Genomic DNA, 25,331 nt, shown 5'->3' on the forward strand with positions numbered 1-25,331 from the left:
AAAAATAGTGAATTATCACCACTTCGTAGTCCCCTTCCCGGTGCTATTCGCATCTACACAGACTTCTGTAACAGGGACCCGTGGCCACCTCATTCCCTGCTCGGCACCGGCTGTTTAGCGCCCCGGGTCACCCCTGCCGCCCTTCCCAGCCAGGCCGCTTCCGCTGCGGACGCCGCTTGGCGCTTATTGACCATTAATTTCAGCCCCACGTTGCCCCTCGGTCTAACGAGGCCCCCCGGGGCGGGGCCGCCCCCCCGCAGGCTCCCTTTCTGGAGGGATTTCTACTAAAAGCCGCCGCCGAGGCTGCGCCTGAGGGACCGTCCCGCCGCAGCGCCCCCTGGCGCCGCGCCCGCTCCCAGCCGCGCCGCCCGGCGCCTCCCTCAGCCCCGCCGCTGCCGTGCGGGGACGGCCCGGCCCGGTCCGGTCTCGCCATGAAGCTGCACTTCAGCATCACCGCCGCCGAGGAGCTGCGGGAGAGGCGCGGGGGGCGCTACGTGGTGGGCGCGGGGCGGGGAGCGGGCGGCGGGGGCCGGCGGGGCCGGGCGCGGGTCTGACGGCTGTGTGCTTGCAGCTGTACTCCGTGTGCCTGGAGGGCTTCCTACTCGGCAAGGCGCGGTACAGCCAGCTCCGCCGCTGGGACGCGCAGGTGAGGGTCGGCCGGGGGGTGGCGGGGTGGGGGGGCACCCCGAAAAGCCTCGGTGGGAGCAGCCTGCCGGGGTGCGGGCGGTCGTCGAGCCCCGCAGCCAGGCCGGGCCCCTGTGAGGGCTGCGGAGCAGGAGGGGCTCTCCTGGCCCTCACACACCCAGTGTGGGATGGGGGCAGTGAGTTGTTTCTGCCCGAATCCGCGTTATTAAAGCCTTCCTTCATGCTGACACCACAGGGAGGATGCGCCTGGTCCCAACCCGTGCCCTGCCCTCCCACCTGGCCCTCACACCCTGCCTGGTCCCTCCGATGCAGTGCTGTTGGAGGGGCAGAGCTGCTGCTTGCGGGGCACCCATGTTTGCATGGTGAAATCCAGCAGCAACTGAGAGGCAAATCCAAAAAAAGCCAAGGGATGTGGCAGAAGGGTATGGTAAACTGGCTTAATGGGAAACACTGGCCAAGCAGCAGCAGCTGTGGGCTCCAAGTGCCTCTTTTCCTTGGCCTCCAGGAGAGAGGTGCAACTGCTTTATTGGGGTCTTTAATCCTCTGAACAACTCTAGAAAGTGTATAGAGGTCAGTCCAGGCAAATTGCACTGTCAGCTGCAGGGTTTTTTGGACAAGCCGGGGGTTAACAGAGTGTTGGATCCTTTGGCCCAAATTGCCTAAGCACATACCTCAGGAGTGACCCTTTCCACACAGGCAATTACTAGGCAATTACAAAACAGCTGGAACACAGGCCTGGAGCATTCCAAGGAATAGTGGTCATCAGGGAATAACACGTGGCCCCAGCTAACTGAAGTGGGTTATTTTGGGGTGAATCTGCCTGTTTATCTCTGCTTTTGTTTTGTTTCTTGTCTGAGTTGCCTCTGTTCCTTTCCCCTCTATCCTTCCTCTGGTTTCCTTAGGAAGATAAAAGGGAGCATGTGACGTTGAACTCTTCCGTGGAAGCAGAGTAGCCTCCAGCCTTCTCTTTGCTAGCCTGATCTCTCTGGCCTTTGCCAGACCTTGGTTCCAAGCGAAATCTCTCCCAGCTCTTCCATCAGCCTGGGTGCACGCTGTCATCCCTGCCGAGCAGCCTTATTTTACCTTGACAACCCTATTTTAGGGCCTTGTTTGATGAACGCTTCTTGTGGTAGTGGGTTAGGTAGATGCTGCTTCTTCTAGCAGCTTCCTTGCTGTACTCTCAGTTGCAGTGATGGGACCACTCTGGAGCAGTTTTTCAGCCAGGTAGTCCCTGATGGGGATCGGTCCATCTCTCCCAACTCTGTGTGACTGCACAAGCAGTTGGAGTAGCACAGCTAAACGGCAGTTAAGTCAGCAGTAGGGCTGCCATGGGAAGCAGTGTTTGCTGAGGTGTGCTCTTGTGCCCCAGCTCTGCAATTCTTTTCCCTGTGGGAGCTCTCATGGTAATATTTTGCTTTGTTTAATGAGCATTTTGGATAACATATCTGAACTAATAAACCAGCTTATGTATTTGCTTGCTTTTTCTTTAAGGCTTACTGTTTCTTGCTCAAGAGATTTTAACTTCATTAATGCTCTCAGCAAAATCTTTCCCTTCTCTGCATCCTCTGTAACTGACAGTTTGCCTCTTGCTGGGCTTTACAACTCGTTAGCTGATTTTTTTATTTTTAATTCCTTCATTCCTGCTGTTGGTAGCTGCCATACTTGGTCTTGAAGCTTACTACTACACTGCTGTCCCTTAATTGTCTTCCCTATATTTATGTGAGGTTGCTCATCTATAATTATTATACCCTGTTCTGCTTATTTTGCCTGCAATACTCTGTTAAAGTAGAAAAATGCACATGTACAAGAAGTCTTAAACTTCAGGATACAGTAATTACACCCTCCAGACCAAATCACATGCAGTGTCCACAAAGCCTCACAGATGCAACAATTCTGTGATGGATGCGGGACGTGAATTAAAAATAAGCTTCCCCCATGGACGGATTTCTGCATGATTATACTTGACGGTATTTCTTGAACACTACTCTGGAGGATCTGTCTCTGACCTCTGTTGGATGTGATGCTGGACTAGTTGTGCCTCTGATCTCCTTCAGGGTGGCAATTTCTAAAGCACTGCTATTCCACCTCTACAAGCTCCTCTTCTAACTTGTGATACAAAATCAGGACACATAATTTTTGTTTGTGATGCTGTGCCTTACCTGCCCCTTTTCTCTTGCTGTGCATTTTCCTGCTCCCCATCACTTTATATTCTGAGAACGCTTCTGTTGTTTGACACTTCCAAATTCTGTTCCTTGCTGTCTCCCAGAGCAGTTGTTCTTTACAAAAGGACTGTCTGAAGGGAGCAACTGTTCAGAGGCAGTGTAGTGTGATGGAGCATAAGGTTTCAGATACGCTGTTGAATGGGGAGGTGCAGGTATACTAACTGAGCAACACTTCCTTTCCTCTAGGTGCCTTACCTCCAAATGGGATTCTCGGCCTTAAGCTGAGCACCTGAGGCAAATGGTATAGCGGGAGGTGTGAACAACCAAGAATGATATCCTAAAAGAGATCTTGCTTAGAAGGAGTTGCTTAGGCAGGGCTGGCAGAAATGTTGAGGAGAGCAGTGCAGCTTTAGCCCTCCTCCTCTTGTGGAGATAGGCACTTGGCTGTGGATTGCCAGAAGTTGCCTGTCTTGGTCTAAGGATTTACTCCCTTGACCTTCTGGGAGATGAGGCTTTGTGTTGGCTGTAAGAGGGTCCAGAGGTGGCTCTGCCTTGTCCCCTTTTGCCCCTTCTTTTAGGAGCTAGAGCATTCAGTTGTGGGAAATCCAGTTTTCGTTCCCTCTTCTGTCTTGAGGATTTAGGTATAAAGTATTAGCAGTAGGAAGGACAGCTGAAGCACCAGTCTCCCTTTGCTCGGGATGAACGCCGTACACGGGCAGCATTCCTTATTGTTTGCACTTGCTGAACTAAGGCTTGTGTAGCCATTCTCTGCAAATGACTGTGAACAGCTTCAGCAGGAGTGTCGATGGCAGATGGATGTGTGTTTTAAGGATCTAAGCTTTGGCCCTAGATTTACAGAAGGACAGCTGGGGACTGCTCTGTACTGTAGCCGTGTTCTCCTCTGGCTTTAGTTCTGTGGGGACTGCACACTGACCAGAGCACCCCTAATAGAGCTGTGGGTCTTTATTCCGCTTATGGAGCGGTAAGGCTCTCTTCTAAGAATATACGAGTGACAGAAACTTCTAGAGTGGGGCTAGAGGTTACCTGGGCAGTGGTTTGTGCACTAATTAAATTACTGGATTTCCTCGAAATTGAACAGTTGCTGAAGACACAGGCTGTCCATGGTTTCCACCTTTGTGTTGTGGTGATGTTTGCATTTGGCTTTTCAGTTTGGCAGATGCTTATCATGTCGCTCTCTAAACAAATATCATAATAACGAACCGATGTTTTGTTGTAGGACTGAAAGGAACAGATTATTTCTTGCAATTGTATCCACTGGTTTACTTCAAGGCAGGGAGTAAATAGGAAGCATCCTCTGTAGGATTGAGTGAAATGCCACGCTGATGGATTCTGGTCATGATGCCAGCCTCTACTCAGTCAGTTAGCAGCATCTGTGATTGGTATGAATGACTGTTGAGAAAATAGTTCTAAAAAAATCTGTTAATCACGATAAAACAATTGGTAAAAAGGAATTAAATATAGAATTTTTTTTTTTTTTTTTAAACTTCATTTAAGAAGTTCGTGGCACCCTGGCTTGGTGCTGAGACATGTCTTCTGTGGAGTGGCTTTAGGTTGCAGAAACAAACCCAGAGCCTCGGAAAAAAAAGGTCAGAAACAGATTTTGGGTAGGGTACCCATGTCTTATGGTGGTGATGGCCTGGCAGGGCAGCAGGCAGTTGACACCTGGCACCACCAGGTACAGTGTTTTTGTTGACTTACATTTAAAATGTAGCCTAGGCTGTTGGGTTTGTGAAGACAAATATTGGCTAGTTTCATTGTGCTAGAATTAAATTTCATGCTGGTGGCTGATATTCTGGAGGACTTTCAGCACTGTACACAAAGACACACTTAAAGTTTATGGGCATTTTTCTTTAATTCTTTGAGATGCGAAAAAGTCTAATCAGTTGGGAGAAGTTTCTCTTCTCTGTAGCCCAAATCCTGAGGACACACAATTGTATTTCAAGAAACTTATCAAGCAGCTGGCACTGAGATGAATTAATTATTTTTTTAAGTAGGCCAGAGTCTTGGCTTGTGCAAGCTGATGATAAGACGGCACCACTTTGTGTAGGTGAGGCATGGCCTGAACGCAGAGGGAAGAAAGAGGACCTCCTTGTTGTCAGTGTGGCTCTGGCTTTCCAACTTCTGGCAATTTTTTTTGCTGTATCTCCTCGGTTTGCCTGTCTGTAGAGCAGAGATAATATTTTTCAGTCCCTGGGGGAAGATGATATATGTGAAGGAATTTGAAGATAAAAAGCACTCTATACTAGCTATTACTGTTAGCTTTACATAAAACCAAAGCATGTAGTGTTATCTAACTCTTTCATGCTGTGTATCTCAGAGTGATTCACGCATATCTAATAATCAAGAACTCAGAAATAGCAGTGTGTTGCCAAAGTAGGGGAAGTGGAGCTGTGAGAACATACCTCACTCCTGGTTTTAGCCAAACAGGTAGGAAAAAGGTATTGCTAATTCTTGCAGTAGTAAACATTTTTTTTTTTTTTTTTTTTCTCTTCAAGCTTCAGCAGCTGGAGTCACGTGAAAGACTTGGGCAGCTGGGGCCAGAGGGAAAATGTCATCTTTCACAGGATTTAGTGACGCTAACTGCTGAGTTGAATACTGGTGCTTAAAACTTAATCAGTAGTAATGTCTCAGCATACTATAGGAGTCTCATTTTACTGATCAGATGCCATATTGTTTTGATTTAGGTGAAGGAATGTTTCCAGGCAAACTTGCTGTATTTTGCTGTGTTTAGTAATGTGCATATTAGGAAGGTAAACATAGCTCATCCTTCTCTTGAGATAATTTGCCTATAGCAGAGAATTTTTACACTTCCAAGTGACCAACTACTGCCCAAATCTATATTGGAACTATCTTATGTTATCGTAAGATAATGTAATTGTGGTTCTCTAGTCCTTTCAGGTCTGTTTATAAATGAGGTAGGGTTTGTACAGAGACATTATGCTCTTATTAGCCAGCTGATATAGCTGGAGGAAGAATCAAACTTTCAGATAGTTTGTGTTCCTGAAAGATTCTCTGGTTTTTGTGTTTTGTTTTGGTTTTTTTTTCCTTTGACAATATTAAATGATCTGATAAAAGTTACAACCTCTCATGGACAAAATAATAAAAGCCTCTGAGGTAGCACAAGTCAAGGGCAGAATTCACAAGCTCTTAAAAAGTAGTTCTGTGGGTATAGATCACAGAATCCTGTATGGACGTATTGGGAAGAGAAGACATCTGTAACCATATCTTGTTTGTCCATGAGGTGTATAAGACCTAGCTGGTAAGGGTAATACAATGCTACTTTTCTGGCTCGGAGCAGGAGCTCGGAAGTGGTAAGACTGTAAAAATGAGAAACCCATCAAAAGAGGTTGCTCACTTGGGCTGTGTTCTGGTGGCTGCCCGGGCAAAGGCTTTGCCCTGGCTGTGGGCCCTGAGGGCTGTCAGGGAGGTGCTGGGTAGGTACCCCATGCCGTTTGTAGGTCATCATGTCTCACTGTCAAAATAAGAGAGCATTGAAAGCTCGTTGGAAACTATGAATGCTTCTTCACTGATGCGGAGCTTTCCTTTGGCTGTTTTGCAGCTGAGGCATCTCTTTGGGAGTGCTGTGCCTGCTTTCCCTCCAAAGTTTTACCTGGCAATGACCAAGTCAATGGCAGATGAGAGGCGGTCTCAGCTGGAGCAGTATCTTCAGAATGGTAAGCTTGGCTATAACAACCTGATAAGGTTTCATACGCAGGGCTTAAACCTTTGAGGATGTGTCTACAATTGTGACTGCAGGGTGGGTTACCTTCTATACTGAGCTGAGTAAGGGTGTATCTAAAAGGCTGGGGCTAAGTGTTGCTGCCCTGTCCTGTCTGTTGGTTCACTGGCTCTAGAAGAGCAGCATATCATATTTATCTTATTTCTGAAGTGGCTGCCTTTCTGCAGCTTTCCCAAAACGTAAGGGTGCAGTTTCACGCTAAACTTAAGCCAGCTGGGCCTTCTGGTGGCAGCCTGTAGTCTGTCCATTCTCTGTTCTTCCGGATCAGTGAGCTGAGCCACCCATCCCTGCTGCTTCACAACTGCCAGAGCTGACATGGGGCTGGGTGTGAGAACTCATGGCTGGTGGGTAAAAGAGGGAGGCAAAAAAGACAGGCACTTGGACTGGTAGAAGTGTAATAAGGAACTGGGCTCTGCATAAACCTCTTCCCTTAAGGGGTTTCCAGGCAGACTTGTGAGAATTATAACAAGAGTTTGTAGAAAAATTAAATATCAGGCACAATGTGCTGTGTTGTAAACCAGGTCTGCATGATCCCTAGAATGTGTCTCATGAGTTTCATGTAAGCCAAGAAATAAAAAAATATAACTATTTCAACTACCCAAAAAGAAGTGTGTGTGAGGGGATGAGCTTAAAGAGATTTTGTAGCCTCTGGCCTCAGATACTTTGTGCTAAGACTTACAGAAACTCAAGATTAGTCTTAAAAATTTTAGTGATTATTTTATCTTTTTCACTTGAGTATTCAACAGTTCCTTTTAGAGTTACTGGCCATGAGTGACCATTGAGTTACGTGGCCAAGAACTTTACTGTAGTCTTGCTTTGGGAGAATAGCAACACTACATGTATTTTTGCACTGTTCATAGCTTCAGTGATTTAACAACAGGCTAGTAAAGGTAGCTGTGCAGAAACCAAAGGATGAGTAAAGTAGCACTGACTGTTTAACTAACAGTCACGTTGTATACATCTTTGTTTTAGACACTAGCCATGTTTTTCATCTTTTGGATGTTTGGTTTCCTCCCTCCCCTTTTTCCTCTTGTTTTTCAGTTACTTTGGATTCAAATATTACCAATAGTGATGTCTTCATAGGTTTTTTCCGAAAGCTACAGCAGGTAAGTTTTGGATTTTTCAGCCGAATTGTTATATGAAAGAGTTGAAATATTATCCTACCTCCTGAGTTCAAGGCTTCCTTTGTTATCTTCCTTTCCTTGTGTTCTTAGCGTATTGGTCTGTCTTGTAAAGCAGCGAGTTCCAATGACAGAGTGTTCTCTCTGAAGCCTGGGTGGCAATAATAGTATTGCTATTGTTTTGTCCATGTACGAACTTGTTTCTCACATGGAAAGAACTATTTGCTTTGTTTTTATATCCTGTGGCATATCTGATGAATCTTTTGCCTCTAAACAGTTCCCAGAAGAGTCTTTGTGAGAGCTCAATAGAAGGATTACACGCATTCTTGGATTTTGCAACTGTAAATGCTTTTTGGTAGTGTCAGTGCTTTGGACTGATAAGTGTACTGATGACTGCTGTGAAAATGTCATGTTCTCTTATCTTGCAGCTGTAGTGATGGGCAGAATCTGGCATGTATTTGGGTTGTTGCAACCTAGATGACTTTTAAAATCCATTTTAATGTGGCCCATGACATGTATGATCTTTCTTTGGCAGGCTTGGAGCCTGGATAGCTCTTGCTTGTGTCTGACTACTGCAAGGTGCCGTATGTCCCTTTTCTTCCCTTACCTCCTCTCCAGCTGCTGTGGTTCTTATGAGGATAGTAGTGTTTTGGAGCAGGTGGGTGCAGTATGACTCCAACAGCATTTTCAGGGAGGGGATGCTGCTTTAGTTTTCTGGGAAGTGCTTGGCATGCTGCTGGTGCTGCTGTAACCTCGCTTGCAGTGAGTTGTTCTGGAGAGAATGGGATGTTTTGAAGGACCGAGTAAGAGTTTTGTGACTTGAGAGCCCTTCACTTGCTACGTGTGATTATGGTATGTAAGGGGAGTTCAGAAAGGCTATAGAAAATGGTGTGAAGAAGTATTCCTAACAAATTCTAGAAAGGTTTTTCCTATATACTTTGTAAATAAAAAGATACAGTTTACTTACAGTCTCTTAATTTCAGACCTACTGAAGTGCTCAAGACGGTGAATGAAAAGCCCCTTTCTGATTAGGGATTTCTTCTGTGAGAAGCAGTCTCTCTTTAGTTCTGATCCAATGCCTGTTATAGCCCTGTGGATAACTCCCAGCAATTACTGCTGAGTCTTAACTTAGTCTTGATGAGACTGATAACAGGTCTGCTAAAGAAAGTTAAATCCATCAGGAATGCCTGCAATTTGCCCTCAAACACTGCCAACTGACTTTTTTTTAACAAAGTTCTGGCAGGAAATAGCTCTTCAAAATGCATGTTTGCAGTGTTTAAAGATGTCTTTTGGCATGCCAGTATTGTGGATTTCTCTTAACATACCATCGGAAATGATGTTGTATATTTAGGTTTTTCTTTACTCCAGGCCCGTTTGGTAAAGAGGGGTGACTTGATAAGTACATGTGTAATACTTATGTGATTTATGGGTTATGTACATATGTGTGTGTGCTTATTAAGGCATGTGATGACTGTGCTGGCAAAAGCAGTCAGTTATTTTGTAGAGTTCAAGGTAGGCACTGAATTATACTTTAAATGTTAGTGCAAGGTCAGTACATTCTCAAAACATAAAATTAACCAAAATTTCTGTTCCACAATACAATGGATTTTCATACATGAAGTTCAGGCTTCCTGCTTGGCAAAGACGGTCGTTCTCCAGCTTTTTTTGTTTACAATTTAAACTTAAAATTGTTGTGCTTACATAAATTACTGCTTCATAATACAAATAGCAGTAGTGCTTTATGTGTTCTTTCGTTATGGTAAAGAACAAATTCCTAAGAGAGATCAAATAACTCTGAAAGACAGGAGTGCATCCACTGTCATTAGCTGTGCACAGTGCCTTTAATTGATGTAACTGATGGCTGAATAAGTATTCATTTTGGCTATTAAAGAATCTCACTCAACAAACTGGCTTTGTTGTGCATGTTCCAGTATTTATTAGTATACTGTGACTTGTGAGATGTTTTGTGGCAGAGTGACAAAATTTCTGTAACAGCATTGAAAGACATGGAGTGAAGTTCATCTTTAAAGCACTTCTGTACTGTTCTTTCCTTCTCCATTGTTGAAAATGCGTAGGCAGCACTTAGCGTCCTACACATTGCTTAGGAGTGAAAACATAGTTAGGGTTTCAGTGTTACTGCTACTTCGTGTTAAAACCAGGCATTACCCCAAACTTGCTCTTGTTTGTTACATTGCAAGAGGGATGAATAATGAAAGATTCAAGAATAAAACAACATTAAAATTATGAAATAGCATGCTCCTTTTCTGCCAATGGCATGGACTGGCTTTGACTAGTCAGTCTTGGCTACCTGAAACAAGTTAGTGCACACTTGTACCAACAACCTGCCAGCTAATGTGGGAGAAGCAGCAGAGGGACCGCACCGCAGGTGGCGATGAACGGGAAGCAGTCAGCTACTTTTCTGCCACCACAGCTATTTATTGAGCACAGATCTGTCCGCAGGTAAAACCAGCGCAGCTTTTATATTAGAAACCTTCAGTTTTAATAGAATGAGAAGATAGGAAACCAGAGGTGAATGAGATTGCTAGGCTAGATTTTTTTTTCCCCCTACTGCTGACTCTTTTCACCTTCAATTCTGTCTTTCATTATGAGAGAGAATAGAGCTGTCCTCTCAGTCTGCTAGTGCTTGCTTCATTTTCTTGGCTTGTCTTAAAAGAGCAGTATTTAAGCTTCTAGCTGAAGATATTTGTATATGTCACTGCAAAAGAAAAATCAAACTGAATTTAAGACCTTTTTGGTCCTTGTCCTGTGTTTTGCTTCTGAATGGGGTTGTGAAGGGTGTGCCAAGACTAGCACTCCCTGGAGTGGGAGTGCTGTGCAAGGACCATGACTTTACTGACGCTACCTGACAGTGTTGAACGTGACTCATCTGTATCTGCACTCAGCATCACACCAACCAGCTATATCCCCCTGATTGTATCAAACAGGGCAAACTTTTGAAGTGGGGACAAGCCCGTGCAGGTTAACCCTGCTTTCCAGGCCCCTGTTTTTGCCCAGCACCACCTTTACCTGTTGCATAGGTTGTTACAGTTTGCTCCTTATAGCAGGCATGCTCTGGCTGTTTCCCCAGCAACCTAATCTCATAGGAGAAGTTGTCAGGGGACAGCAGGGCTCCTGACACATGGGGAAGCAGCCTGGCACAATGGATGCTTTGCTCAAAATGAACATTGCTGAAATACCGTGTAGCAGAGTTGAACAACCTAGCCCATAACCTCCCTGCCCCTCCACTCTTCCAAACTCTGCAAACTCCAGCGACCAAGCTGGAGAGACAGATTCAGTATATGCCCCACTACCTCCAGCCCCTAAAGACAAATGGCACAGTTCTTGCAAGAAGTCATTAACAAGATAAGACTGTTGTGGCTGTGTTGTGCCTTCTCCCTTTTCATCAGGAGAAAGACAGTATGAGCAGGCACATACATCCCTATCAGTCTCATTTTAATGCAACTAATCTATATCCTTGAATGTAATCTGAGATCATGGTCTGTCTCTGTATTGGGCACCCATGGAGTAATGTGGTGTATTCAGGATGCAGCTGTGAGGACAGCCAGTCATTATGCATTTATAAATAAAATTGAGACATATTTCCTTGCAGCAGCAGAGGTTTGGAGTTAGTGATCTAGGAGGCTGACCTTTTCCAGTCTGTTTTGCTGGTAAACAGCAGCCTTTAGCATGAGCAAAAGGATTCAGGTGTTGGTGAAAGGACAGATAAAAAGTTTCTGAGTACTTGAGCAAATAGAGCCAATCAGTGCCTGATAACAGGCAAAAAGCAGTATTCCTATGTGGTCCTTCATCAAAGGACTCCAATGTAAGGTGGTTTTCCTTCCAAAGAGCAAGCATGAGGCCAAGGATTGAATACCATAAGACAGCTGTGGTGTGTATGCTATTGAGAGTGTAGGTAAAATGCAACCCAGAAATCTGCAGGTGTTACCAGGAATCAGTGCTTGGCTGATCATGGGGTGCATTTTCTTGGATAGAGCCCCTGTCTCTGACCATGCAGCCTCTGCTTCTCTGCACTCGCAACGCACTTACCTTTTGTGCACACAATGGAGGAATGCACGTTTGTAACATTCCTCTGTACTTGCATTAACTCACAAATGTGTTTGGATGTGTATATACACAAACAGAAGTCAGGCTGAGTATCTACAATTTCAGCACTGCTCTAAAAATTTTATTTTTCATATCAAACCAGGGGGGTTCTTATTTATGAACTTCTATTTCAAAAGTGCAGCTGGCCAGAAATCTGAATTTCATGTGGGAAGTTCCCATACTTTCAGACTTCTATTGTGGGCTGGCCAGGGGGGGAGGTTTCTGGCATAGAAAGTTCTGAAGAATTTTAATTCAAGGATGTCTGTTTTATTTTTGCTTCAATGTTAAGATGCAGTTCAGTCCCCTGACCGGCTGTACTTTTCAAATATGTTGCAACAAGGGCCTCCGTTCTCACCCTTTTTCTTTCTATGGCCCATGCTTCTTAGCTGAGCAACAAATCCATTGAGAGCTTGCCGAGGGTTCAGATTGGGTTGACTTCTGTTAAAACAAAATCATTTAATTTTAAGTTTTCTAATGGAAAACTGGGAGGAAAAAAAAGATATCTATTTTTTTCCTGTGGGGGAACTATATAATAGATATATTTTTTGTTTGGTTTGTTTGGGTTTTTTGTTTTGTCGTTTTGGTTTGTGGTTTGTTTTTTTTTTTCCCCAAAAAACTGTTCTATTCATCCAAACCAAAAAATGAAGAAAATCCCTCACCAGCTCTGTATTATTCTGTATTCTTATATTAATGACTGAGCTGTGCTTCAAGCTACTGGGGCAGGCAAATGGGGAGTAGGCAGCAGTTCTAGATGTCTCAGGAGATTTTACCACAGGTAATAGCGACAGCGTTAAGGGAATATTCAAATAAGGAGTATTAAAAGATACAAGAAAGTGTCCAAGTCTAGTTACATGGCATGTTCCCTGAATTTCAGGAGCAAAAGTGTAGGAAACGTGAAAAGTACTACTGAACATGTGCTGTTGCCAAAATACAGGGGTTTTTATGTTGTTGCCTGTTTTTGAGTAGATGAGACAATGACTCTACTGCTTTTTCCAAAACTAAAATAGCAACTTGGGAGAAGATCTGAACTTTTCTGACTCAGTGCTGCAAATTTCTTTCAAAAGTATTTTTCTGTCCATTTTTGAAGTGGTTGGGATTGCCATGTGCACTTACTAAAGGGATTATCGCTAACACTGATAAATGCTCTTCCCTTTATATTTGTATTAAACTTATGCTGGATTCTCTTGTGTTGTTTTAGGGACATGTCTGTATTTGTATTTCTTCACTTAACACTGTCTTCTCCTGCCTTACAGACTGCACTGTTTCCTCCTTTTGTTTTTATGTAAGTAAGTTTTTTTTGGTCTCAAGAATACCTTACTGATAAGAGGCTAAAAAATATTTATAACACCAAACAATGTGTGGAGTTTCTGGCATGGACAGTTCTGCCTTCTGGGGTAAAAGCATGTGACAAAGGGGGGGGGGAAGTCTCCAAACCCAGTAGTTTAAGATAATTCTTATTTTTGGTTTGCTGTGTCATAGCCATAGTAAGAGAAGAGTAATCAAAAGTTGGAGATAAGAAAGTAGGGAATTTGTCCCCAAGACCATGAAATGAAGCTGTGCCTGTAGTTCAGTAGAGTCAAATAAGATAAATGAAAGCAGTTTTTAAAAGATGACTGTGGAAACCACTGGTTTAAGTATTAAACAGTGATACTTAATGTGACCATTCTAGATGGGAATGAGATTTTCTTTTCTCTAATACATCCTTTGTTGTAGATCCTCAGATTAATCTGCCCACTAATATGTTGCATGGTGTTCTTGGAGATCTCAAACTGCTTGGAAGTAGCTTGAAAGTTTGGATCATGCTTTTCTTCCCCTCGTGATTGCTGAGTAGTGAGGTGGCAAGTAGGGTAGGGTGCTGCAAGATGTGGCTCCCTTTGAGTGGCAGAAGGGTAAAGTGACCTTTGTGTCTCTGACCCTGGGCTGCCACAGAGGACGAGGTGGCCTGTACCCAGGCTGTGAAAGCTGCAGGAGCAGCAGTGAGGATCTGGCAGAAGTAGATGCATAAAGTCCTCCATGTCCTTTCCCTATGGGAGCTTCAGCATTAGCAGCCCACACCCAGAAGCGCTTACTGCGGCGCACAAGCCTTTGCACTGGCCTTCACCCCCCAGCACTGCTGAGTCTTGGATAGTAAACTGGCTATATAGTGACCTGCTTGCTCTTCGTTGAGAGTCAGTAATGAGTTACATGTCTTTATCTCATTCTGATGCTTGCATCCCATGTTTGTTCCAAGTTTCACATACATTTTTACCACATGTGAAATGTTTCATACCAAAATACGTGCACCAAAGGCGTTTGAGGAAGTGTCTGCTCCTTCCCATTTGAGGAAAGTAGTAAAGTACTCAGGTAAGCACAGGAGATGATCCTCGATGTAAGAGAGAGGGGGGCTTTTGTATCTCCACAGAAGCAAAGTAATGCTTATTTTAATTAAGAGGAATGACTAGACTTGTCTCCTGGATAAGAAGGAAATTAGTTTGGGGATAAAGATTAAATCTGTGTGGATCCCCAGAAGGACTTCAGACAGGGCATTGGCTAATGCCTTGAGAAGAGGTTCTCTTGTTCTTTAATGTGTGCAAACAGATGTGTAGGCATGCAGCTAGGTGAAGTACTAGGTGTCAGGAAAATCTGTGGGAAGTCTCTTTAAATAAGAAAGATTGTTTTGTTTTGGTTTTCCTCAAGACCTCTTTTCCCCACATATCATTCTACAAACTTTTGACAACATGTTCTTAATTTTTAGATGTTGTGAAAGAAAACACTTTTTGTTTGCATTTGATCTTACCTTGAAATAACTCTTAATTAAGCCAGATTTACTAGAAAATGTGGTCTTTCTGACCCAAAAGGTTACCAATCTGAGCTGAGTTAGTTAATTGGAGTCATGTGTCCTAGCATGTTCTCCAGGGTACCCAAAAGAGGGGTAATGGAGCACACAGCATAAATGTCAGCCCTGCCACCCTGCTCTTGCTGACATTGCAGGAGTCAGGAGATGCTCCTATATACAGGCAGCAAGATACTGAGAGTACTTGAAACCTAAGGGCTCCCAGGGAGTCTCCCATATATTCCACCAGGCTAGCAAAGGTGGATACAAGAAATTAAAAATTAAAGTTACATACAGTATGTACAATTACAGCATTTTCCTCCACTATGAATCTCAAGGGAAGTACCTCTCCTTAATTAATAAAAATGCCAGAAGGACCATTGCTGTCCTCTGATCCAGGGCAGTCAACAGGAAGAGGAGCTGCAGGGATGAGTTTCTGCCACCTAATCCAGATGCATCCCCAAGGGAGTTCTCAAACTAGTCTCCATCCTCTTGAAACAAGTAACTGACTTTTCATGCATAGCAAAGCATGAGGCTTTCCGAGTTTGAGCTCAGGAAAGTCTTTTAAGGAAATATAAAGTCTTGATATAAAACCAGTGGAGAATACCCCATTCCTGTGCGCTACCTCATGGTCAGAAATGTGTGCTTTACTTCTACTCTGACTGCGTCTATCATCAGCTGCCAGCCAATGGATCTGGCTTCTGTACTTTAGTTTTTCCAGATTGCAAATCACTCCTTTGTGTCTAGACATAAGACAGTTCTCTGAGGTCACTTATTTGAGACCTGTTTTCTCATGACCTAAAAGCTTTCAGGTTTCTTCTTTATATCCCCTCTCCATTTGCGGTGGTTTTGGACCTTGGGCACTGGCACTGAGCAGTATTCCAGTAGCTCTGGTATATTAAGATACCATAGCCTCTGTTTTTCACTGGAGATTTTTTCCTTTTGGCAAGAGTGTGGCTTTGAATATTCACATGCAGCTGTTTATCCACCTCCTCTTTTTCAAGTCTCTACTTCCTAGGACAGTGACTGTGTTGTTCCTACAGGCACTGAGACACTAGGTAACTTGTGCTCAGCTTAACATCAAAGTGACCCTCCTCTAATTCTGCAGTATCTTCTCACTTGCTGTTCTGCGTATGGTTTTTTTTTGTCATCTACAAGCTTTGACAGTAATTTTAGTAACTTACTGTTTACTAAACAGTCATCTCAATTGTTTATTTTACTTGAGGAAATGGAGCATCAGCATCTTCAGAAGGGCTCCAGCAATATGGAAAGCAATAGAACAGTGTTCTGTTTCTACCTAACAGGATACATTTGAGATCCAAACCCAGGGAGCCTTTCTGGATGTCTACCTCGCTGACGGCAGTAATATTAGACTTGATATTCAGACATCGGACACTGCACAAAGAATATTAGAGGTAATGGGTTTCTAGAATTGTGTTGAAATTTTCCATTTGTAAGAAGTGGGTAAAAATGAAGATCACTTCAGTCAGGAAAGGATAAAACTCCCTATTTGAAGACATATGAGGGGTTTATTGTACCAGGGCGAGGGGGTGGGGGCGTTGCTGATTCTGCAGATGGGCTCTTTTGGTTTTTACATTTGTCCATAATTTACCTCTTAATGTTACACGCCTTCTGCTCCTATGGCATTTGGCTGTCAAGTTCAGGTTTCCTTCATATATGATAGAATTAGAAAATATATATTATTCCTTATGGGGACACATTCTTAATTACCCTCCCACTTTGGTTTAGCACAGTGCGGGTGAAAGTGCTTAAACACTGTAGTCAGAGATGATGGTCTAGTCTTGGCTTATGTCTTAGCTGGTGCACTGCTGTTAAAACTTAGTGTGCAACTGATACGTCTTGTTCTGCACGCTTCTCTGTTACTTGTTTTCTGTCCCTTGATGTTTGCTGTGAAACCGTGGGACTTCCTTTGCAGTATTGGTGCAGTTCTAGTACTGTGGCTCTGGGATGTCTGTAACAGCTGTTGTAATACATACAGTAAACAATTGCTAGTTACATTTTGAAACCAGTAGCAACCAAATGTTGTTTACACAACTGGCTGGCTTGTGTTTGAAACTTTCAGCTGGGGTTCCCTTCTTATGCCAGGAGAGGAGGAGCAGCAGTGGCTCTGCATATTTTGTGTATTTGCACGTGTGTGCATGAGTAAGGCCAAAGCCTCTTTCTCAGTTGTTCCCGTTTCCTAATCTTAACAGCAATGACAAAGCATACACCTGCCAGATGGGTACTCTTCTTTGTCATGGAAATCTGAGATTTCCTCTCATTGTACAGGAAATTGTGTACTGTATTTCTGTTGTGCCTTTGCAATGAGTTTGTGGAGGTAGTTCTCAGCTGGCCATAGGTACAAGTGAGCTGAACGTGTATTTGCTCTCCTCCGTCAAGCTGACGTGTGTTAGTCTGGCCGCAGAACACACAGTATCTGTGCACAGTTACCATGAGTTGGGTAACACAGGATAACCCCTTGACAGCTTTGTTCTGCCATGGGGTTTGCACCACCTGAGGCAATGCTGGGACCGGTTCTTCCAGGGGAAGGTAAGTGTCAGAGTTGGCCTTAGACCCTGCAACAGGACACTTGTGGGGTGGGAGATGCTGAAGGCAAAAAGTGTTGGGGGTGGCAGGGAGATAGGAATTTTGATTTGGGGAGAGGGAAGGTAGGTGCTAATAGGGTGGAAGAAGTAAGGAGACATTTTTAGATAGGAGACTTGCATAGGGACCTTACGTAAGGAAAGGATTTGCTAATATACTTTAAAAAATACTAATAATTTGGGCTTGATAAACTTGTTAGTTTTGCAGTGGGTCAAGGTAATTTTCAAGCCAGACAGTGGTGTTGTATGTTGCTTTGTATATTGCATTTATAGATGTTTAATATTAATGTGGCACTGTAAAGAAACAATGACATTTGAAATGCTGCAGACACCTTTTCTTCTCTTGTGATCTTAAAGATGAGTTAGGATTTTTAGGAATTACTTAGCTTTCGTCATTGTAAACATGCTACCACATTCACTGTTCTTTTGCAGTGGAGGTAGATTTTGCAGCCATCACTCCCTAACATCCTGGTATTCAGGCAGCATATACCAGCTTGTGCTTTGATCCAAGAAATAAAATAAGTCAAAATCCTACTGAATCAGAGATCTGTGTTTGACATTCCTGGGAAATGCCATCTGGTTCGCTTAGTATTATGCTACTAAGGGATAACATATTGAAGCTCTGTGGCTAACTTCTTAAAGTAATTTGTGGGGACTTCTTAGCAAAGAAGCAGACAGAATGAAAGATGGTGCTGCTAATATTCATGTTTTGTCTTCTGTGTTTGGACTTCTGAAACTTTATTCCCATTATACCTGGTGTCTGAACTGAGTGTGAGGCAAGTGATTTTTATGCTCTGCTGCCCTCTCCGGTAACAGCCCTGATATTAACAAGTATAAGGAAAACGTCATGAATGTGTCTTTTTTTTTTTTTTTTTTTTTAATTTTAACTTGGAACAATTCTTCCCAGCCTATATTTAGCTTGATGTCTACTTTTTTTTCTATGAATGGAAACATGTCTGCTTTTTAAACCAGCTGATACAGCTGGAGAAAACCCTTCTGAACCGTGGAGATGAGTGAATTTACAATGCTGTCACTGTGACACAGAGCTAGAAGTGTTTTAGGGTTGGCACCCTTTGGAAGAAGACTGAAAACCGGTATTTCCACCTTACGCTCAGACAAAGGAAGTCCAGCTTCTCTGACCAAAGCATGACTCCTCTATCAGGTTGCACAATCTGCCAGATGAGCTATGACAGAAGTATTCTCAGGGGTGGAGAGTTTTCTTACAGTTGCCACACCACTTTCCTGAGTTTGCTCAGGAGATTATGGTCACTGCAGAGTTTAGGAATGCTCTGATGGCACTGTGCTCTTTTAGGTTATGGCTGCTTTAACTTATGCTTTGATTTTTCAGTGCCTAAAACAGAACAAGACAATTGCTCCAGCCTGATTCAGCGGTTTCTGTGCTCACCTCTGCCTGATTTTTCTTTCCCATTGTGCAGCTGGTCCTGCAAATAATTTCTGCATTTTCTGTTGGTGCTAATTCTTCCCTCTTTCAGAGAAGATGTAGAGGGGCCACAGCAAGCTAAAAACAATCCAAATGTCAAGCTGGATAGGGTTTTTCCTCCTTAGCTGCTGTCAATGAAAACTCAACAGAGCTCAAGTCTGCTCTTGTCAGAAGCCTTCACTTGCAAAACCCTACAAGTAAGACTGGTACTTTCAGTAAAGGGGCAGGACTTGTAGATATTTCCTAGAAAAACAAGAGGACTCTATCAGCTTGGAAAATACACAAATCTTGGAAAAATACATATTTGTGATGCTCTTGAGCAATGTTGTTAGCTCAGAGCACACAGTGCTCGCTGTACAACAGGATTTGAGGATTTAGTAGTAAAGATCTGGAATAACATGGCAGATGCCTTGTGTTAGAGGATTTTTAAATGCATGGCAGAGTAGTAAACATTTGTTATTTTATTACATTTTTATGTTCCCTTGAAACTTATGAAACTCCTCACAAACTCAAATGCTGCAATACGGGAATGGTTATATTGGCTTTAAAATGTGCAGTTAAATGGGACATAAGGGGAAAAATTAAAAACAATTAAGTTACGTTAATAGGTATTGAACATTTCTTCCTTATTCATGCTAATGGATAGCTAAGCTTCTGACCTTCTTTGTTTTTAAAGGTCACATTTTGCAAGATGGGGCTATCAAGAGAATTAATAAAATATTTTAGTTTATTTTTCTTTCAAGATCGTGATGATGGAGCGCTCTCTGGTAAGTTTTACAAGGTGCTTAACTTAGCCCTCCCTTGGATTTGTTCTGTTGGCTGCAGTGACTGAACCTGGAGTGTGAACAGAGCTTGCATGAGCCTGCTCAGGCTGAAAGACCCACCCTGTCTGATAAACCCCCTCAAGCCCTCTCCCCACATGGCTTGGAAAGAGTGGTGGTGGGTAACAAATTATGGCAATAGATAGTGTGGTGCAGGGGTGAGACTTTCGCATATGACTATCATGTCCCTTTCAGTTTACAAGGTGTGTTAGCAACTTTACCACATGGGAACTTCTGGGTAGGCATTTAATCAGATGGCCATACCTACATAAAGCAGTTCTTAGTTTACAGATCACATGCTGAGTTTAACAATGGAACAGGAAACTCTTTTGTTATATTTATAAACAATGTCTGTGGCTTACTTTCCTTTATATCATGACATGTTTCCTTTCTTAACTGATAGAAACTTGTTTAACCATGATGGTACTGAGCAAGCTGTAAATCAGGGTTGTGAGTCTCTTTATGATCATAAAATGTGAAGGGGCTTTTATGTCCTCATTGGTCTGCTGATGTCCTGTTTCCCATGTGGGCGGGTGTTTGGATGAGACTGGATCCAGGCCTGGGATAGGCTTGGGCCACATCAGGGGAGTGAACACGGTCTTTGCTGTTGACTGGAGTAAAGTTAGGCATTGCAGCCTCTCTGTGTGGCCTTGACAATTCATTTAGCTTTTTTCAGTCGTCTTATTGGCATAAAGATGTTAATGCTCTTCTGAACCTTTTCAAGATGAAGGTCCAGTAGTAAACTCGGGCTTACTCAGTAGGGTAGGAACTTCACTGTCTGTGTCTATTCTATTTATCATTCCCCTGCCCCTTTCTCTCTGGCTGTGAAAAGTATCTCTGAGTGCACAGAATCCCTGGCTATTACTATGTCTCAAATGTATCTGGATATAACACACTATATACTCTTCTACTGCAGTTGCAGATGGATTTATTTTTGCCTTGTATTGTGATATAATCAGATACACAGGAGAATAGAAATGTTTTTCAATTGATTACATTTCTATGCATCTTTGATATTCCTCACAAATACATCAAGTCCAAATGTAACCCACAGTCCACTGCCAAAAGATGTTTAGATGCTCATGTGCTTAAAATCACATGTTTAAGTGTTCTGCTGAATTGTGGTATTGGCTTAGAAATAAATGTTTACAGGTTTGGGCCTTTAGACCTATATTTTTTTAAAAAAAGTGAGCAGGAAAGTAGTGATCACTGAAGAATGACATGCTTTTCTTGCTGTACATTAGTTATACTGCTCTTGTCTGACGTTCTGTTCAAGGAAAGCACCAGTCCTGGAAGCTTGCATCCACACATCCTTTAAATGCAGAAATATCTATCCTGCTTAGCTGTGTTTTGAGAGAAGGATATTCTATGAGAGTATGGTCTAAGGGGGTAGAGCGATTCTGTAAGTAATAGAGCTATGTAAGTTTAGACTCAGAGAAGTGAGGAAGATAACTAACCTGTCACCTTACTTTACCCCAGAATTTATATTTGTTAAGTTTTTTCTTCTCTAACAGCACATTGCTAACCAGCACTAACTGATATATGAAAGTAGCTGGACTATTTCACTAGATCTCACCAAATGTCTCTGGTTTTTCTTCTTTTCCCAGTGGTGAAAAAAGTGGCAGAATTTGAACTTCCGTATGTGAGTCTTCAGAGCATGAAAGAGTTGCACTGTAAGCTTGGGATCAGAAAGTGGTAAGCAAGAAGCTTAAAAGAAACTACCAAGATGCATGACAACTATGAACAGAGAAAGAAATCTCTTGATAGTTACAAAGTCTTCAAGCCTCAGCAGCTTGACTGTTTTTCTCTGAGGCCAATTTGTTATTGGAATTAACTGGTTTCTGTGGCCTTGCATGTTTTAAATTTTATCACTGTAGTATTCCTGAAGCGTCCTTTACTGCAGCTAGCTATTTATTCCCTCTCTTTCAGAATCTATAGAGAGGTGCTTTGTGGCTGCTTGCCTCCTAATTTTTATGCCTGCATAATGCAGTGACTACAAATGGTAATATACCCGTAAACAATATAGAAGAGAACTTTGAGTTCTGAGTTGCAAGCTGCAACTCTGTTTGGGCAGAGATGGATTACTTTTTATCTGAAGTGCTCATTTCTGTATACTAATACGCAATACCTGAGGCCGTAGCTTGAGCATTTCTTTTGGTAGGTGGCCTGGCTTAAGCAGCAGAGCATTCTTCCCCTTTCATTTGCTCACACCTCAGGCTCCTCCTCAGTTATGCTGGTAGAACTGTGTAGGCAGACATGGTGAACTGGACTGGCGAGTTAGCCTGGCCTAAAAATAAGTTGCTGGCTGTTTATTTTTTTATTTGGTTTTGCTGGCCTATTTTTGGCCTGGGTCAGTCCCCCAGTCTTGTTTGCTGCACAGCAAACAGTTGTGCTGACTTGTGGGTGAGGATAAACCCTGGGGACAGGGAGTCTGGTGCCAAAGTCCCGCTTGTCAAACAGTGCCCTGAGGGTGCAGTTAGGCAGTATAGCTGAGCCAGTTCTAATGGCTCACTGCTGTGGTTGTGGTCTGGTCTACTTCTCCCTACAATGAAAAAGAAAAAAGGGAATAGATTTTTGCATGCTTAGTGAGTTCCATTGGCTGCATCAGATGAATGCTAGAGCAAGAACCGTGGTTGGGAGCAGAAGAGGAAGAACAGACCGTGCCTTTTAGTGGCAGCAAGCAAGGTTACTTGGCTTGAAGGTACACAGAAATCCGTTGTTCGATGCTTGTAACTTGTCTGTTGTTAAATCTACTGGGCTAGAGCTTGGCCTCGACAAAGCTTTCTCTGTTTTCCTATATGTGCCCTTATAAACTGCAGAACCTAGCAGCCTAATGAAAGAACTGCATGGTTCTAAGCCATGACAAAGTGACTGTCTGAGTAGATACTTCTCTACCTAGCACTGCTTCAAAGCACAGAGGTAGGAAATGGCAGTCCTGGGGTTGTTTGTGTGCTGCAGGAAGCGTATTGCCTGTGCAATGCGAGTAATACAGCTGTACTAGCCATGGAGCCCACACTGCTCTGTTTGTACTGTCGTGTAGACTTACCCAAGCTGCTTTTAAATAAAATGGCTCAAGCTAGCTGTTGCAGCATGGCACTTAGATAACTATTTAACTTGCTTTGTTGCTGTACTGATCTGATCCTGCAGCACTTCTACAGCAGTTGGTACTGCAGCTAGCTAGCTTAAGGCTAGGTCTTGTATGTCAGCACTGCAGCATGTCAGTAGATGCTCTGAGAGTCTTACCAACTCTTATGTAGACAAACACTGAGTTGTTTGAGAAAAGGAGGAGGAAAGTTTTAGTTCTAAATTGAAACTGTTATGTTTGGTACCACCAAAATCAAAGTGGAGAGATTGGATAACCTGACTTTAGTTTATTTCCATTCTGCTACAACGTATAAAGAATAAGTACAGTACAGACTTCAAGGGTACAACTGTTTTTTTCATTTTGGTTTGGTTTTTTTTAAATCTGGTAAGTAATGGGATCTTTCTGGGTTGTGCTCCCATCATATTTAGCTGAAAAATCAAAATACCATATTTAGATGCATATCTTCATATTTTACTACTTTTTTCCCTTGGCTTGGAAAAGGTATATGGATCCTTCTCTTGATACACGGCTGATGGATTGTAGAGCTTCACTGAATTTGCTATATATGCAGGTAAAACTGAAAGGTCTTTGTAACTTTAAAAGTTAATTTTCCCACATTAATTTCATCTTTTATACAAATTCTTGAAATGTTTGTAAATGGTTCCTGTTTAGCACTGCTGTGTTGCGCTTTTCTAAGTGCTGGGTATAACTGTTGTTGATCATGTTAATTTTTTTTTTTCCCCTTCAAACTCATGTACTGGAGATTCTACCTATGTTTTGTGCATGGGAAAAGTATTGCACAAAAAGGACATATTTAGGTATCTGTCCACTCTATTTTCAAGTGTATGTATGCATCTGTATGTCTCTAATATGTAGGCACTCTGCCATGATATGAGAGCATTTGATTTCTGAGCTGTAGGTGTGTTGAGTTGTACGAGCTTTGGAAACTATTAATTCAGGAGGAAAGAACAGTGTAGAATGAACTTGTCCAAAATCAAAGGCCTTGGTTTTTTTTTTTTTTTTTAAAAAAGCTTTCTCTGTGTGTGTGTTTCTGAATGTTTGTGTGTGAAAGGAAATGTATTTTTGCTGACTTTTTTGCTATTTTTAAAAATTCTTTTAAGGCAATCCAGGAAGTTAAGAGGAATTGGGTTAAACCAACAGAAGGGCAGATGCAGGAACTTGAATTTCTACAAAAAAATGAAAACAAAGCAAAGGTAAAATGGTATTTTAAAAACAATATAAACAGATAAAAGGAGTGGTTTTTGAAACAACGATACTAGAGGCTGCGACTTTAAAAACAGGGCATGGTTTTGTGGACTGGTTTGAGCTAGAGACCCAGGTCTCCCATCTCCTGGTCAGATACTGAGCCACCAAATAGAAAAGGAGGTTCCCATCTCTGCTAGCATTTTAAAATATCTCAACAGAATGACTTGGATCCCAAGGGCTATCAAGACTGTGAATGCTAGTCTTCTCTATCTGCTAAACTCAGGTGCAAAGGTTTGTCATCCAGTTCAGGAAATCAGATGGAAATTCAGACTGCTGGGACTGCTGTTCTCAGTATTTCTTACTGGTTAGTTTTTTCTCTTCCCATCATTATATCTGATGAGCATCCAAAAGACCCAGCTCATGATACCCAGTAAAAAAAAAAAAATCAAGTTTCTAAGTCTGGACTGTGAGTGACGTCTTCCAAATCACTAGTTTTCACTCGCTTTTACAGCAAATTGCTTTAGTTCTGTCTTTTTGGTGCAGTTCCTGGAGTTGATTCGAGAAATGCGGTTCTATGGATATGTACGGCTTGATCCTTGCATTTGTGACTATCCAGAAGAAGGCTGCTCAGCTGACATCTATGTTGGCAATAATGAGATTAACTGCTGCATAAAACTGCCTACTAACCAGACCAAAGAGGTCAGCTTTAAAATCAACAGGTTAAGAAGTTGGCAGGTTACTTCTCTTGTAAGTACTTCCTTGACTTTGTATCTGAATTGACTTTCTCTTCATGAAAACTAAGGTTGTCAGGGGAAGGGCAGGTCCGGGGGGGAGTGCTCTGTTTTAAATCCCTCCCACTTGCCCATATTCCCCTCCAAACCTGTCCTGAAACATATTCCCTTGGCAGCCTTTACAGCAGTAAACCATCTAGCCTTCCTCTGCTATTTCTTCCTTCCCTGGCATTCCATGTCATTCTTTACCTACCCCTTTCCTTTCCTGTTGGAGGTAGAGTTGTCAGAGTTTTGTGTGGGAGCAAAAGAACTGCTTTAGCCAGCTTTGTGCTTGTAAAGACTCCCCCTTCCTACCTCCCACTTGCTCCCTCCCCCAGGAGAAGTGTTCTGGTACAGATCTTCAGCTGTTTTATTTATATATTGTATAAAACGAACCTAACTGACTAATTCTGATTTAAGGCGGACACCTTAATGCTGTTTTTAGCTGTTTCTTCTGTTCATTGTTTGTTTTTTTTGTTTTATGGGGTTTTTTTTCAGGGTGCTACAAAGGATGGTGAAGAAGACACTCTGGAGCTCAGATTTGAGTACAATGATTCAGGCACATGGCAATGGATAACTTTGTACACAAAACAGGTTAGTTCTCTGTCCTGTTAGGAAAGGATCAGAGTAAAATGTAATCTTACAGCCATGGGGATCTTCAAAAGTGGTTAGTCTATCTCTACCAGAGTGCAGTGGCTATGCTTTCAAACAGGTTAGCCTAGGGACAGAGTTATCTGGGGGAAAGCATTTGAGTTTCTAATATAAAGGCGAAGAGGATTTTTTTTCCATTGAAGAGAAAAG

The 25,331-nt window shown here is 42.7% G+C and overlaps 1 protein-coding gene across 3 annotated transcripts in view; it reads left to right on the forward strand.

Moving 5' to 3' along the window:
* The first annotated feature begins 423 nt into the window (after positions 1-423).
* The window catches only part of SNX31 (sorting nexin 31), a 31,257-nt gene continuing 6,349 nt past the window's right edge, over positions 424-25,331 (forward strand). The window contains exons 1-12 of one of the 3 annotated variants that reach the window (XM_076329323.1): positions 424-497; positions 572-646; positions 6,388-6,502; positions 7,609-7,673; positions 8,224-8,346; positions 15,909-16,019; positions 19,325-19,415; positions 21,077-21,164; positions 23,056-23,125; positions 23,676-23,768; positions 24,304-24,507; positions 25,029-25,124. In XM_076329323.1, coding sequence (XP_076185438.1) covers positions 432-497; positions 572-646; positions 6,388-6,502; positions 7,609-7,673; positions 8,224-8,346; positions 15,909-16,019; positions 19,325-19,415; positions 21,077-21,164; positions 23,056-23,125; positions 23,676-23,768; positions 24,304-24,507; positions 25,029-25,124 — 1,197 coding nt within the window. In that variant the 5' untranslated portion in view covers positions 424-431. The remainder of the gene's footprint in view (positions 498-571; positions 647-6,387; positions 6,503-7,608; positions 7,674-8,223; positions 8,347-15,908; positions 16,020-19,324; positions 19,416-21,076; positions 21,165-23,055; positions 23,126-23,675; positions 23,769-24,303; positions 24,508-25,028; positions 25,125-25,331) is intronic. The other 2 variants (XM_076329325.1, XM_076329324.1) reach the window with 2 other exon arrangements.

The sequence above is a fragment of the Aptenodytes patagonicus genome, chromosome 2 (genome assembly GCF_965638725.1).
Source record: "Aptenodytes patagonicus chromosome 2, bAptPat1.pri.cur, whole genome shotgun sequence".
In the NCBI taxonomy this organism is placed as follows: domain Eukaryota; kingdom Metazoa; phylum Chordata; class Aves; order Sphenisciformes; family Spheniscidae; genus Aptenodytes; species Aptenodytes patagonicus.